Here is a 16,797-nt window from a genome sequence, read left to right as displayed (position 1 = left end):
AATCCTTAAAATCTTCCGCGTTCTTTGATAATTTTTTCAATCTCTTAAAATCTTCTTAAACTTTCTGTTACAATAATTTTTCAAAGTGAAAAATCATTTTCAATTTTCATAAAAATTTTAAGAAAATTTTTTATTCTTTTGAAGTCTTTCACAATTCCTAAAAAAAATCTAAATTTTTGTGTTTGAAATCTGCAAAAATCTATATTTTTACTTTAAATTCGGCTGTAAGTAGTTCAAATTATTTTCAATTCTAAATTTAATTCGAATCTTTTCAAAACTTCTAGATATCTCTTTAAATTACTCTATTATTATTTATAAATTTAAATTCACCATATTTTTAATTTTCAGGATTTTCTAAAAGTTATAGAAAAAATTCAATTTATTTTGAAATATATTTAAAAGTTCTGAACAAAATTATAAATTATTTTGAATTTGGAAAAATTTTAAACCACTTCTAGATTTCTCAAGATTTTGAAATAAAATTTTAAGGCTTTTAAAGGATGCCTGGACTATTTAAAATAAGAATAATTTAAGAACTGTTTAGTTAAAAAAATTATTTTTCAATTTTTTATGTGTCTGGATTAAAATTACTTAAAATAATATAATTTTAAAAAATTTTAAAGTTTATTGCTTGATTCTTTAATTTAGACTATTGAAAATATTAACGTGAATTTATATTTTTGGAACTTAATCTCAATCTTTGAACTCTATAATTTATAAAACTTCTAAACTTTGCAGTTTATTTGCATTTCATTTAAAATTCTTTATACCTTCCATTTGGTACGTGTAAATTTTTGAGCATTGGAATACACAATTTTTGTATTGAAAAACTTTTAAACTTCAATTTTTAAATTTTTGAATTCAAGGGTACCACTTTGAATACTTTAATTTGTTGTTCATTACTTTATATGGAAAAATGTTTAGAATATAGTTTGATTGTTTAAATTTCATTGACCGGGAAAAGCGTTTGCGAACCGGGAATTTTTTTCTTCGCTTAAAACGGCCACCCTGTAAAAGAATTCAGGGTGAATTCCAAATAAAATGCTCAAAAATCTTTGGGAACATCTTTCTAATTTTTTAAGGAACCTAAAATATTTTAAATCTTTTGAAATCTTTGAAACTCTAGAAAGTACCTCGTGTCTCGTTAATATATTATTTGAAATCCACTAAAATATGATAAAATAGAGTTAAATTTGATGATATTTGCTGAAATCCTGAAAAATATATAGTCTCATGAATTTATCCTGAATTTGTTTGTACCCTATGAGCCTGACAACAAAAAGTGCCCTTTGGTCCCTAAATTTGATCGGGTTACACTTGTTCCAACACAAGTTTATTCTACACAAAATATATTGTACACTAATTTACTGATTATATTTTTCGTACAAAAAACTTTTTCTACACAAAATATTTCCTACACATAATTTAATACTGCTATATTTTTCCTACACAAAACTTATTCTACACAAAATTTTTCCTATACAGAATTTAATATTCTTAAATACGTTTATTTTTTTCCTACAAAAAATATTTCCCACACATAATTTGATACTGTTACATTTTTCATACACAAAACTTTTTCCACACAACATTTTTCCTACACCAAATTTTTTCTACATAGAAGATTTCCTACGTATAGAACTGTCATGTATTTTAAAACCAATTGTTGAAAAAAATCGTTTCAAAAATACAAAATTTGCTTTCTTGAAAAAAAATGTAATAGTTTCTTTACTCTTATTTTACTAATGATTTCATGACGATTTTTAAAAATTAATTTTTTTATTTTTGGACTTCTATTTATTTCGCAATTTGTTTATGGTATTTCACTAAGTTATATGTACTTTACTTTAATGAGAGTGTAGAAGATCAATCTTAAAAATTAATTTTCTATGGCTCTTACATAGTTATAATCGCAAAAATTTTCTTGAGAAAAAAAACAACAAAATTCATACAAACTAAAATTTTGCATTAAAAAATATAGTTACAGTAATATTAAGTATTGGTGATACAGGCGCTATAAAATATAAAATTATATAGTTTATATAAAAGTTTATTATATAAATAATTATATAAATATAAAAAATATAAAAAATATTTTGTGCCGGAAAAATATTACACATTATATTTTTTGTACAATGTTTAGAGACTATCTTGATAATAAAATATTACCATTTAATTCTGTGTGGAATACACATATTTTGTGTAGAAAATATTTTGTATTGGAATAAAATAATAGTATTAAGAAATATAAATTTATTTGTAGGAAATCTTCTGCGTAGAAAAAAACTTTGTGTAGGAAAAATATTACAGTATTAAATTTTGTGTAGCAAAAAAAATTAAAGTATTTAACAATATTAAATTCTGTGCAGGAAATATTTTGTGTAGAAAAAGTTTTGTGTAGGAAAAATATGATCAGTATACTAGTGCAGAATATATTTTGTGCAGAATAAAATTGTGTAGGAACAGTGTTTTCCCAATTTGATCGCATAGGGACTGTGTGAGGCCTGGCAATAATAAATTCGTTTGAGAGACCGCTTTTTTTCCAGGTAAATTTGAAAATTGCTCGCTTCTTTTCAGCAATAAGAGACTACAAGGAAGCCCTCGAGTTGGATCCACACTTTCAGCGAGCAAGTGAAGGTCTCCAGCGCGCCCAGCAGCGTCAGAAGCTCTCGGAATCGCGAGATTACTACAAAATTCTCGATGTGCCGCGAACCGCCTCGAAGCGGGAGATTGTCAAGGCTTACCGAAAGGCGGCTCAGAAGTGGCATCCGGACAATTTTCAGGATGGCGAGGAGAAAAAACGAGCCGAAAAAAAGTTCATCGATATCGCGGCAGCCAAAGAGGTTTTGACCGACGAGGAGAAACGGGAAAAATTCGATCGGGGCGAGGATCCCCTTGATCCCGAGTCGGGAAAGCATCAGCAAGGATTCAATCCTTTCCGTGAATTCCACCACTTCCATGGTTCCCCATTCCAGTTCAAATTCCACTTCAATTAGGGCCAGAAAACAAAAAAACTGGAACTGGAATTAGAACTGAAATCACGTCCCGGGAATTCTTGAAAAACTCGCAAAAGTCACTCTTTCTCAGTGATAAGTGAAAAGATAAAAGGTGTACCTGCGAGATATCTAGAACTTTTAAAATTTAAATAATTTTAATTTTAGGTAAAGAAAAAAGATTTATATTGATTGTGTTGGTCGATGGGAGGGATCAGCAATCGAAAATGCCGTGAATTCCGCTTCCTTTAGGAATTGAGGGCCAGGATTCTTTAACAAATTTCTCTCTTCTTACTTTCAATTTTCTCTCTCTGTCTCCATAATTTAGCCAATTTTCTGCAGATAATTTCATGAAATTTGCAGTATTGTTTTCTACGATTGGTAGGAAAAAAATAATTTATCAAGATCTTTGTTTGAACGGAAGATATTTATTTTTAGCTGAGATATTGCAGAGATGAATTTATATCTTCAAAATGATTGGGAGTCGAGCGAATTTTGAGTTATCAAATATTTTCAGGGAGAAGGAATTATTTAAAATAAATTCGAGAGATTTTTTTTTTTTTTGCTCAAAATTCGCTGACAATTACAGGTTTTTTTTTTTTTAGTTTCTAGGAATTTTATTAGTATTGGAAGACGTTCTTGAATATTTTAGAACGAGAGATTGAATAATACTGAAAACCTGATGAATTAAAAAATTCAGTGCATATTTGCTTGAAATAATATGAATTTTCAATTTAAAAAAATTCTAGTCAAGAAAGAAAAATGAATCAAATTGTTTAATTTTTAGGGGAAAGAGACGAAGTTTCCACAAAATAATTAAATTTTGAACCAAATGATAAAATTTTATACCAAAAAAGGTGATTTTTTTTATACTGGAAACATAAAATTCAACAAAATTCCTCAATTTTTAACCAATAGATCAACCGAAAAGATTACTTTTCTACAAAAAAAAGACGATTTTAATAGAAAATTTCATCTTTTTAGTTAAAAATGATTTTTTTTTGGTTCAGAATTTTTTTGGTTTAATATTCAGCGTTTTAATTGAATTTTTCAATTTATATGTGTAAACCTTGAAAAAAAAATGATTTTAAAACAAAAATATGAAATTTTCAATTAATATGCTAAATTATTAATGAAAGAAATTGATTTTTAAGTAAAAAGATGGATTTTCAACGAAGAAGGTTATTTTCTCTAAAAAAAGACGAATATTAAACCAAAAAAATGAAATTTTTAATTCAAATTTTAAATTTTCAAACAAAAAAATTAATTTTCAGCCAAAAAGATTAACTTTCAACATAGCAGATTAATTTTTACCAAACAATACAATTTTAAACCTGGAAGATGAAATTCTTAATTAAAATGTTTAATTTTCAAACAAAAAATTAGTTTTCAACAAAAAAGATGAATTTTCAATAAAAAAGATTAATTTCTATAAAAGAAAATATAAACTTTGCACAACAAAAAAAATTGAATCAAAAAGTTGAAATTTTTAAATAAAATGTTAAATTTTCCAACGAAAAAATTAATTTTCACCAAAAAGATGATTTTTCAATATAGCATATTAGTTTCTACAAAAAAAAAACAAATCTTAAACCAAAAAGATGAAATTTTCAATTAAAATGCTGAATTTTCAATAAAATTGATTTTGAACTAAAAAGATAAATTTTCAAAAAATAAAAATAATTTCTATCAAAAAATATAAATTAAAAAAAAAAATGAAATTTTCAAATAAAATGCTGAAGTTTAATGAATGTTTAATTTGGAAATGGAATTGTTTAATTTTTATATAGAAGTAATAATTGAATATTTATTATTTGTAGAAAAAATTTGATTAGTTTTAAGAGATATTTAGAAGTTTTGAAAAGATTCCAAATTAATTAAAAACTTGACATTATTTCAAGTAATTTAAACAATGTGTGTTAACATTTTTTTCAGAAATTGTAAATATATTTTAAAATTAATCGAAATTTTCCAACAATTTTTGAAAATCCTGCAAATTAGAAAAAAAAATCCTTAAAATCTTCCGTGTTCTTTGATAATTTTTTCAATCTCTTAAAATTTCCACAAAATAATTAAATTTTGAACCAAATGATAAAATTTTTTACCAAAAAAAGGTGATTTTTTTTATACTGGAAACATAAAATTCAACAAAATTCCTCAATTTTTAACCAAATAGATCAATTTTCTACGAAAAAGCTAATTTTTTCAATCCGGGAATGTGAATTTTTAACAAAAAATTTAATTTCCAACCGAAAAGATTACTTCTCTACCAAAAAAAACACGATTTTAATAGAAAATTTCATCTTTTTAGTTAAAAATGAATTTCTTTTGGTTCAGAATGAATTTTTTTGATTAAAAATTCAACATTTTAATTGGAAATTTCATTTTTTTAGGTTAAAATCTATCTTTTGCTAGAAATTACTCTTCTGTGTTGAAAATTCATCTTTCCTGTTAAAATCCAATTTTCTTGGTTTAATATTCAGCGTTTTCATTGAAAATTGCATATTTTTTGAGTTTGAAATTGATATTTTTTAGTAGAAATTTATCTTCGATGTTTAAAATTCGTCTTTTTGGTTAAAAATAAATTTGTTTTGCTTCAAAATTCAGTATTTTAATTGAAAATTTCATTCCTTGTTGTTAAAAATTTGTCTTTTTTGTTAGGAATAAAATAAAATTGAACCGCTTAGAATTTATAAATTTTCAACTAGAAATTTGAATTTTCACAAAGATAGATGAATTTCCAACCAAAAAAAAAAAATGTTTTACCAAAAGGTCGATTTAAAAAAAAACATAAATTATCAATTAAACAGTTGAATTTTAAATCAAGAAAAAATCCCTTTTTAAACAAATAGCTGAATTTTCAACCAAAAAAGATCAGTATTTTACCAAAAATTAAATAGTTGAATTTTGAGTTAAAAAATTAATTTTTTGACTACAAAAAGGAATCATCACATCAATTTTCAAACAAATACTTAAATTTCCAACTAAATTGTTTTAATTTTCGAGTCAAAATTGTTAATTTTCTATAAAAAAAGTTGAATTTTCAACCCATGAAGGTGAGTTTTTAACAAAAATTTAATTTTTATTCGGAAAAAATTAATTTTTAACCAGGCAGTTGCAGTTTTAATAAAAAAAGATGAAATTTCTGCTCAAAATTCAAATTAAACTGCTGTAAATTCCTAATTTTTAAATATAAATTTGAATTTTCACAAAAATAGATGAATTTTTAATTAAAAAGTTTAATTTTCTACGAAAAAGACGATTTTAATAGAAAATTTCTCCTTTTTTATTAAAAATTTATACTTTTTAATAGAAATTAATCTTCTTTGTTAAAAATTCCTCTTTTTGGTTAAAAATAAAAAAATTTTGCTAGAAAAAATTTTTAATTTAACCGCTTAAAATTTCGAATTTTTCAAGCATAAATTTGAATTTGCGCAAAAATAGATGATTTTTTAACCAAATTGTTGAATTTTAGAGCCGAAAGTGGAATTTTCAATCCGTGAATGCGAATTTTCAACAAAAAATTTAATTTTCAACTAAAAAGATTAATTTTCTACCAAAAAGACGATTTTAATAGAAAAATTCATCTTTTTGTTTTAAAATTTGTCTTTTTTTTGCAGAAATTACTCTTCTTTGTTGAAAATTCATCTTTTTAGTTAAAAATAAAATTTTCAAATTGAAGATTCAGTATTTTAATTGAAAACTTCCTTTTTTGTTGTTAAAAAATTCTATTTTTTTATAGAAATTAATCGTATTTGTTGAAAATTCTTCTTTTTGGTTAAAAATTAATTTTTTAGATTGAAAATTTCGTATTTTATTAGAAAATTTTATCTTTCTGGTTTAAAATTGATCTTTTTTGGTAAAAATAATCTTCTATTGTGAAAATTCAGCATTTTAATTGAAAACTTCTTTTTTTTTTTTTTTTTTTAAATTGGTTTTTTTTTTTTTTTGGTAGAAATTAAATAAAATTAAACTATTTAAAATTCTTAAACTTTCAAGCATACATTTAAATTTGCACAAAGAAAGATGAATTTTTAACCAAAAAAATCATTATTTTTTATCAAAAAGATCAAAAGAAAACATTAATTCTGAATCAAACAGTTTTTTACCAAAGAATAAAAATTCTATACGAAATACATAAATTTAAAAAAAAAAGATAAATTGTCAAGTAAGAATTGAATAGTAAAATTTTAAGTTAAAAATTAATGTTTAGCCAAAGATATGCAATTTCAACTAAAAGTATCTAATTTTGAATTGGAATAGTTGCATTTTCCTGAGAAAAAAAACCAATTTTGAAATATAAAAGGCACTAATTTTTTTTAATTAGTCAAATTTTTAAAGAAAGTGATGAATTTTAAACTTTAATACTTGAATTTGAAATCAAAAACATAAATTCTTAACTAAAATTATGGATTTTTTAACTAGAATGATAAAATTTTATAACAAAAAGATTAATTTTCAGCCCGAAAGATTCATTTTTAACTAAAAAGGCAAAATTCTACACTAAAAAATATATAATTTTTCAACTAAAATATTGAACAGTTAAATTTTTATTGAAAAAATAAATTTTTAGTCAACAAAAAAACGAAAAAAAATAGTTATATTTTTAACTAAAGTGATGAAGTTTGAACAATAATCATTAAATTTCGAACAAATAGAATAATTTTCAGCCCAGAAGATTAATTTTTACCCAAAAAGGAAAATTATCAAACAAAAAAAAAAATATATTTTTTCAAGTAAATATTGAAAAGTTAAATTTTTAGTTAAAATATTAATTTTTAGACAAAGAAAAAAACGATTTTTTCAACAAGATTTCTCATTTTTCAACCCAGGAGATGAAATTTTAAATAAAAATGATAAATCTTCAATTAAAATCATTAAATTTTTCACAAAAATAATTTTCAACCAGGAAGATTCATTTTTACCAAAAAAGTAAAAATTCTTAACTGAAAAAGATAATTTTTGAATTAAATATTGAATGTGAATAATAAACAAAAGTTTTAATTTTCAGCCAAAAAGACGATTTTAATAGAAAATTTCATCTTTTTGGTCAAAAGTAAATTTTTTTGTTTGAAAATTTCATTGTTTTTTTTTTTTTGGTTAAAATTTTTTAGTATTTTTTAGTAGAAAAATTGGTCTTTTTTGATATAAATAAAATAAAATTCCTAAATTTTCAAGCATAAATTTAAATGTTCAGAAAGATAGATGAGTTAACGAAAAAACAAATTCTCAATAAATTGGATCATTTTTCAACCAAGGAGATGAATTTTTATTTAAAATAATTATTTATTATTTTAATTTTTTAAATTTTAAATTCCATTATTAATCAATAATAATTTATAACAAAAGAGTGACTCAACCAAGTTATTAAATCATCATTAAAAAAATATGAATTCGGAAAGAATCTATTAATTAAATATTTCAAAGTTTACAATAAAAAAAAGAGAATTCAAAAAAAAGAAGAAATTTTCCACAAAATACAAGAATTTTCAACCAGGTATGTACTTTTGAATTTGTACTAAAACTGATGAATTTTTCACCAAAAATTTATTTACAAAAAAAAAGAAATTTTGTACAAAAGAGTTAAATACAGTAATTTTTTGTGGTAATTAATCTACTTTGTTGAAAATTCAGTACTCTAATTGAAAATTTTATCTTTCTTGTTTAAAATTGGTCTTTTTTTTGTAGAAATGAATCTGCTTTATTGAAAATTCAACTTTTTGTTTAAAAGTCCAATATTTTTATTAAAAATTTCTGTCTTTTTGGTTTAAAATTTAGCGTATTACTTGAAAAATCCATTTTTTGATTTTACATTTTTTTTTGTAAAAATTAATATTTGTTAAAAAATTTATCTTTTTTGTTAATAATCAATTTTATTATTGAAAATTCAGCATTTTAATTGAAAATTTCACCTCTTTTGTTTAAAATTAGTATATTTTGGTAGAAATGAATCTTTTTTGTTGAAAATTTATCTTATTGGATAAAAATCAATTTTGTTATTATCATTTTAATTGAAAATTTCATCATTTTAGTTCAAAATTGATATTTTTTTGGTAGAAATTAATTTTCTCTATTGAAAATTTATCTTTTTGGTTAAAAATTTATTTTATTATTGATAATTCAGCACTTTATTCGAAAATCTTATCTTTTTGGTTTAAAATTAGTTTTTTTTTTTGTAGAAATTAATCTGCTTTATTGAAAATTTATCATTTTGGTGAAAAATTTAGTATTTTATTTGAAAATTTAATCTTTGTGGTTAACAATCAATTTTTTGATCGAAAATTCAGCGTTTTAGTTGAAAATTTCATATTTTGGGTTTACGTTTTTTTTTTTTTTTTTGTAAAAATTAATCTTCTTTGTTGAAAAAAGTGACTCAACCAAGTTATTAAATCATCATTCAAAAAATATGAATTCGGAAAAAAAAACCAGGTATGTACTTTTGAATTTTTCACTAAAACTGATGAATTTTCCATCCAAAATTTATTTACAAAAAAAAAAAAAAAAATTTTTACAAAAGAGTTCAATACAGTAATATAAAGCTAATTTTACAAATCAAGAATAATTTTTATTCAAGTTAATATTGCAATTAAAAAAAAAATGAAGCACACTCTCGAAAAAATTCCCTCCGATAAAAATTTATAACATTAGTTTAAGCAAAAATATTCGTGTTTTATTTACTCCACCCATCGTAAAATATAACGAAGAATATTCCCTCATAATTTTTTTAAGAATTGGCTGAATTATGGCGAATTGACGTAAAAAAGACACAAAAAAAAGATTTCTTTTTTTTCAAAAAACAGGAGGTTTTCGGATTTTAATTCGGTGAGAATCTATACAATTTAAAAAATTAAAATTCGAAATTTGTTCCACTGTAGAATCCGGCCACTCAATTTTAATGAAACCTATGTACCAGTAACTTGCAATTGGACTGAATCGCGGATTAGCAGATATGAAGCTAGTCGAATGAATATCTTAAAAATTGTACACATCCTAATTAATTAATAAATTAAGAAATCTAATTAATTAATTTTTGTTAATTAATTAAATAAAAAATTAATTTTTAATTAATTAATTAATAAAAATTAATTTTTAATTAATTAATTGATAAAAACTAATTTAATTAATTAATTTATTTTTTAAAAAAATTAATTAATTTAAGCGAATGGTACAAACCGTCGTTTGGCCAGAGTCAGAAATGGATTTTTTAAAAATTATAAGTCCTCTGCTCGATAAGGGTGTCCCTTGAAAATTAATAGTAAAATTTTTTAAATCGGTATCTGTCCAAATTTCTGTTTTTAATGACAGAGACTCACTGCAATTTTCTTTTTTTCTTTTTAATTAAAAAGACAAAATAATAAGTTTGTGTTGCCGGGAAGCTTGTAAAACGTTGGAAAATTTTTAAATTATAGAATGGCGTTTCGAAATTTGAAAAACAAATTGTAGGGATTTTTTTTGTACGTAGCATTTTAATTGAAAATTTCATCTTTTTAGCTAAAAAATTAGTATTTTTTGGTAGAAATTAATCTTCTCTATTGAAACTTCATCTTTGTGGTTAGAAATAATTTTTGCTTTGTTTGAAAATTGAGCGTTTTACTTGAAAATTCCGTTTTTTGGGTTTACATTTTTTGTAAAATTAATCTTCTTTGTTGAAAATTTATCTTTTTGGTTAATAATCAATTTTATTATTGAAAATTCAGCATTTTAATTAAAAAATTTCATCTTTTTAGTGAAAAAATTAGTATTTTTTTGGTAGAAATTAATCTTCTCTATTAAAACTTCGTCTTTGTGGTTAAAAATAAATTTTTTTCTTGTTATAAATTCAGCGTTTTAATAGAAAATTTTATCTTTTTGCTTTAAAAGCAATTTATTTTGGTAGAAATTAATCTGCTTTATTGAAAATTCAACTTTTTGGTTAACAATCAATTTTTTGGTCGAAAATTCAGCGTTCTAATTGAAAATTTCATGTTTTGGGTTTACATTTTTTTTTTGTAAAAATTAATCTTCTTTGTTGAAAATTCATCTTTTTGGTTAAAAATAAATTTTTTTGTTTGAGAATTCAGCATTTAATCGAAAATTTTATCTTTTTGGTTTAAAATTAGTTTTTTTTTTAGAAATTAATCGGCTTTATTGAAAATTCAACTTTTTTGTTAAAAATTTAGCATTTTAATTGAAAATTTAATCTTTGTGGTTAACAATAAATTTTTTGGTCGAAAATTCAGCATTTTAATTGAAAATTTCATCTTTTGGGTTTACATTTTTTTTGTAAAAATTAATCTTTGTTGAAAATTTATCTTTTTGGTTAAAAATAGATTTTTTGGTTTGAGAATTCAGCGTTTTAATTGAAAATTTCATCTTTTTGCTTTACAATTTGTATTTTTTGTAGTTATTAATCTTCTTTTTTGAAAATTCAACTTTTTGGTTAAAAATTCAATATTTTAATTGAAAGTTTCTATCTTTTTGGTTTAAAATAAATTTTTTTGTTTGAGAATTCAGCATTTAATCGAAAATTTTATCTTTTTGGTTTAAAATTAGTTTTTTTTTTTTAGAAATTAATCGGCTTTATTGAAAATTCAACTTTTTTGTTAAAAATTTAGCATTTTAATTGAAAATTTAATCTTTGTGGTTAACAATAAATTTTTTGGTCGAAAATTCAGCGTTTTAATTGAAAATTTCATCTTTTGGGTTTACATTTTTTTTGTAAAAATTAATCTTTGTTGAAAATATATCTTTTTGGTTAAAAATAGATTTTTTGGTTTGAGAATTCAGCGTTTTAATTGAAAATTTCATCTTTTTGCTTTACAATTTGTATTTTTTGTAGTTATTAATCTTCTTTGTTGAAAATTCAACTTTTTGGTTAAAAATTCAATATTTTAATTGAAAATTTCTATCTTTTTGGTTTAAAATTCAACATTTCCAGTAAAATATTCACCATTTCAGTTTTTTTGGTTGGAAATTCAGAGATTTAATTGAAAATTCCATTTTTTGGGTTTACATTTTTTTTGTATAAATTAATCTTCTTTGTTGGAAATTTATCTTTTTGGTTTATAATCAATTTTATTATTGAAAATTCAGCATTTTAATTGAAAATTTCATCTTTTTTGTTTAATATTAGTATTTTTTGGTAGAAATGAATCTTCTTGTTTAAAAATTAAGTTTGCTCGTTAAAAATCAATTTTATTGGTGGAATATTCAGCGTTTTAATTACAAATTTTATATTTTTTCCTTTAAAATTCAATTATTTCAGTTTAATATTCATCATTTCAGTTTTTAGTTATCTTTTTGTTTTAAAATTGGTCTTTTTTATGTAGAAATTAATCTGCTTTATTGGGAATTCATATTTTTGGTTAAAAATATTTTTTTTTGGTTCAAGATTTAGCATTTTTATTGAAAAATTTATCTTTTTGGTTTAAAATTCTACTATTTTAGTTAAATAACAATCATTTCAGTTTTTTTTTTTTTTGTTAGAAAATAATCTTCTTTGTTAAAAATTCATCTTGTTGGTTAAAAATAAATTTTTTTTGTTAGAAAACTCAGCGTTTTAATTGAAAATTTCATCTTTCGGGTTTACATTTTTTTTTGTAAAAAATTAATATTCTTTGTTGGAAATTCATATTTTTGGTTAAAAGTCATTTTTTTTAATGCATCAGTTATTTTTGAAAATTGCATCTTTTTGGCCGGGAATTAATGTATTTGGTTAAAAAGCCATCTTTTTTGGGTAGAAAGTTAAAATTTTTCGTTAAAAATTGATACTTGAATTTACTTGAAAATTTAACAATTTCACTTTTCGTTGAAAGTGACATTTTTTAATTCCAAATTTAACTAAATAGCTGGAAATTGTCCTTCTTTTAGTTGAAAATTCTACTTTCTCTTTAAAGATTAACTTGTTTTGTTTAAAAATCGTATTTTTCTAAAAAATTATTTTTGTTTTTGGTTAAAAATTGTTCTATTTAGATAAAAAAAAACTATCTTTTTGAAAATATTTTTATTTGAAAAGTTAGTGCCCACATTAATTTTAGATAAATATTCGCTGAATTTTAATACAATTCATCCATTTTTTTAATGTAACATATTAATTGAATTCCAAAAAACAGAAAAAAAATATTTAGAATAAATTCGCGCAATTTTACACAGATTTCGAATGGATTGTGTAAAAAATGCGAAATGCCTGGAAAAAACTTGACGTACCTAGAAAAGTCTGCAATTTTCTGGGACTTTTTTTTCCACAATTTTAGTGGATTTTAGTAGAAAATTGACTCTTTTTTTTAATTTGAAAAAATTCCAGTGAGTTTCTGCCATTAAAAATGAAAATGGAGGGGCACGGTTTTGAAAAATGGAATTTCGAAGTTTGTTACGTCTACCTGCTGCTCTCAGGTACATATAAAATAATTATTGAGGCAATGCTGTGCGCGTGTGTTGCGTGAGTGTGAGACGGAACTTTCCTGTACATATTGTATCTCTAATATTTGATTAAGAATATATTTGAGTAATTTATACAGATTAATGGCATTTGTTGATTTTATCAAATGAACTTCAATTTTACCTGAAACTATTATTTTTCAGTCTAGAAATTAACAAAATTTCTATTTATTTATGACATTTAATAAACTAAAAAGACGAGAAATAAGGATATTTTGGAAAAAAAACATAGCGCATAAATTCTTTTAAATATAGAGTGCCTATCAAAAATTTACTTTTTTTTAAAAATATTTTTAATTTAAAATAATATATAAAATATAATTTGATTATATATTAAGTTAATAATATATTTTTTAATAATTAAATTTAATAATTATAAAAGTAATTTATATTTTGTAAAATTTTAAATTATAGATGAAAAAAGTTGCAGCAATAGCGGTTAAACTTTTTATAAAAAATAAATTTAGTTAATATTAATTATTTGAATAAATTATTTATATAAATGAATTTTCTAGCTCGAAAAACCTGGAAATGTCAGGAAATTTTTTTGGTAGTGTGATCAATTTTTTGTTTAAAAGACATTACAAAATTTAATAACAATGATTTGGTTAATTTGTTAAAAATTCGTCTTTTTGGGTTAAAAATTAAACACTTTTTGTAGAATCTTTTGTTTAAAATTCATATTTTGTTTCTGGTAAGTAAGCTCAAATCTTTTTTGGATTGAAACTACTTTTTTTGAAAATTTGTCATTTTGATTCGAAAATTAATTTTTTTTAGTGGAAATATTGCTTCTTTCTTGGACAAAAATGCAACTTCTTTGTGCAAAATTCAACTATTTCCTAGAAAATTTACTTTTTTTTTTAATAATTTTTTTTATTTAAAATAATATACAAAGTATAATTTGATTATATATTAAGTTAATAATATATTTTTTAATCATTAAATTGAATAATTATAAAAGAAATTTATATTTTGTAAAATTTTAATTATAGATGAAAAAAGTTGCAGCAATAGCGATTAAACTTTGTATACAAAATAAATTTAGTTAATATTAATTATTTTAATAAATTATTTATATAAATAAATTTTTTAGCTCGAAAAACCTGGAGATGTCAGGAAAATTTTTTGGGAGTGTTATTAATTTTTTTTTTAAATACATTACAAAATTTAAAAACAATGATTTGGTTCATTTGTTAAAAATTCGTCTTTTTGGTTTAAAAATTAAACACTTTTTGTAGAATCTTTTGTTTAAAATTCATATTTTGTTGCTGGTAAGTAAACTGAAATCTTTTGTGAATTGAAATTATTTTTTTCTGAAAATTTGTCATTTTGATTCGAAAATTAATTTTTTTTAGTGAAAATATTGCTTCTTGGACAAAAATTCAACTTTTTCCTAGAAAATTTACTTTTTGTTGCAAATTTGTATTTTTTTGTTGAAAAGTCAATTGAAATCTTCTTTGATGAAAATTCAACTCTTTTTTTGAAAATTTTTCTGTTTCATTTAAAATTTAACCTCTTTTAGTAGAATTTTAATATTTTTTTTGGACAAAAATGCAACTTTTCAGTTGAAAATTTATATTTTTTGGTAGAAATTAATATTCTTTGTTAAAAATTCCTTTTTTTGGTTAAATATCAATTTCTTTGATTAAAAATTTAACATTTTATTTGAAAAAATCATTTTTATGTTTAAAATTTATATTTTTTGATAGAAATTAATCCTATTTCTTGAAAAATCATCTTTTTGATTAAAAATGAATTTTTTTGTAGGGAAATTGAGCATTTTAATTTAAAAAATTCTTTTTTTAGTTTAAAATTTGTATTTTTTCGGTAGAAATTAATCTTCTATGTTGAAAGTTCATCTTATTGGTAAAAAATCAATTTTTTTGGTTTAAGATTTAGGATTTTAATTGAAAATTTCATCTGTTTGGCTTAAAATTTGCCTTTTTTTGGTAGAAATTGATATGCTCTATTGAAAATTCATCTTTTTAGTTAAAAATTAATTTTTTCGTTTGAAAATTTAACATTTGAATTAAAAATGTCATCTGTTAGGTTTAAAATTCGTCTTTTTCGATAAAAATAATTCTTTGTTAAAAATTCATATTTTTGGTTAAAAATCAATTTATTTGAAAATTTCATATTTTTATTTCACAATCTTTTTTTTTTTTGTCAAAAATCCAGCATTTTCATTGTAATTTTATTGTTGTTTGATTTAAAATTTATATTTTTTGATAGAAATTTATCTTATTTGTTGAAAATTAATCTTTTTAGTTAAAAATAATTTTTTTTTACTGGAAATTCAGCTTTATTTTTGAAAATTCCATCTTTTTGGTTTAAAATCAATTTTTTTGGTTCAAGATTCAGGGTTTTAATTGAAAATTCCATCTTTTCGTTTTAAGAATTGTCTTTTTTCTGTAAAAATTAATAAGCTGTATTGAAAATTCATCTTTTTGGTTTCAAATTTTTATTTTTTGGTAGAAATTAATCTTCTATGTTGAAAGTTAATCTTTTTGGTTAAAAATCTTTTTTTTTGACATTCAGAAGCTTAATTGAAAATTTTATTTATTTGTTTTAAAATAATTGTTTGTTGTTAAAAATTCAGCATTTTAATGGAAAATTTCATCTTTTCAGTTTTAGATTTGTATTTTTTGGTCGAAATTAATCTTCTTTGTTAAAAATTCATCTTTTTAGTTAAAAATTAATTTCTTTGGTTAAAAATTTTAAATTTTATTTGAAAATTTCATTTTTTCTTTAAAATTTATATTTTTTGATAGAAATTAATCTTATTTTTTGAAAATTCATCTTTTTGATTAAAAATGAATTTTTTTGTTGGGAAATTGAGCATTTTAATTTAAAAAATTCATCTTTTTAGTTTAAAATTTTTATTTTTTTGTAGAAATTAATGTTATTTGTTCAAAATTCATCTTTTTAGTTGAAAATTAATTTTGTGGGTTGGAAATTCAGCATTTTGATTGCAAATTTCCTGTTTTGATTTAAAATATGTATTCTTTTGTAGAAATGAATCATCTTTATTGAAAATTAATTTTTTTGATTAAAAACCAACTTTTTTGGTTGAAGATTCACCATTTTAACTGAAAAATTTCATCTTTTTGTCTTATAATTTCTATTTTTTGGTATAAATTAATCTTCTATGTTAATAGTTCATCTTTTTGGTTATAAAATTTTTTTTTTTGGTTCAAGGTTCAGCATTTTATTTGGTAATTTCTTTTTTTTTCTTTAAAATTGGTATTTTTTGGTGGAAATTAATCTTCTTGATTGAAAATTCATATTTTTTGTTCTTCTTTATTCATAATGTGTCCCCTAAGGGTTTACATGACTTCCATTCCTTACAATCTTTCCGTTTACATCTATATATTTTTTACAATCTTAT

General features: G+C 21.7%; 1 protein-coding gene across 1 annotated transcript in view; it reads left to right on the top strand.

The window, feature by feature from the left end:
* LOC117178522 (dnaJ homolog subfamily C member 3) overlaps positions 1-3,556 on the top strand; it is a 29,413-nt gene extending 25,857 nt beyond the window's left edge. The window contains exon 7 of the mRNA XM_033369950.1: positions 2,578-3,556. Within this exon, the coding sequence (XP_033225841.1) occupies positions 2,578-2,996 (419 nt within the window). The 3' untranslated portion in view covers positions 2,997-3,556. The remainder of the gene's footprint in view (positions 1-2,577) is intronic.
* The last annotated feature ends 13,241 nt before the right edge of the window (positions 3,557-16,797 follow it).

Source organism: Belonocnema kinseyi, chromosome 8 (genome assembly GCF_010883055.1).
Source record: "Belonocnema kinseyi isolate 2016_QV_RU_SX_M_011 chromosome 8, B_treatae_v1, whole genome shotgun sequence".
In the NCBI taxonomy this organism is placed as follows: Eukaryota; Metazoa; Arthropoda; class Insecta; order Hymenoptera; family Cynipidae; genus Belonocnema; species Belonocnema kinseyi.
The sequence above is the reverse complement of the archived record's forward strand: the minus strand, read 5'-3'. Positions and strand labels throughout refer to the sequence as shown.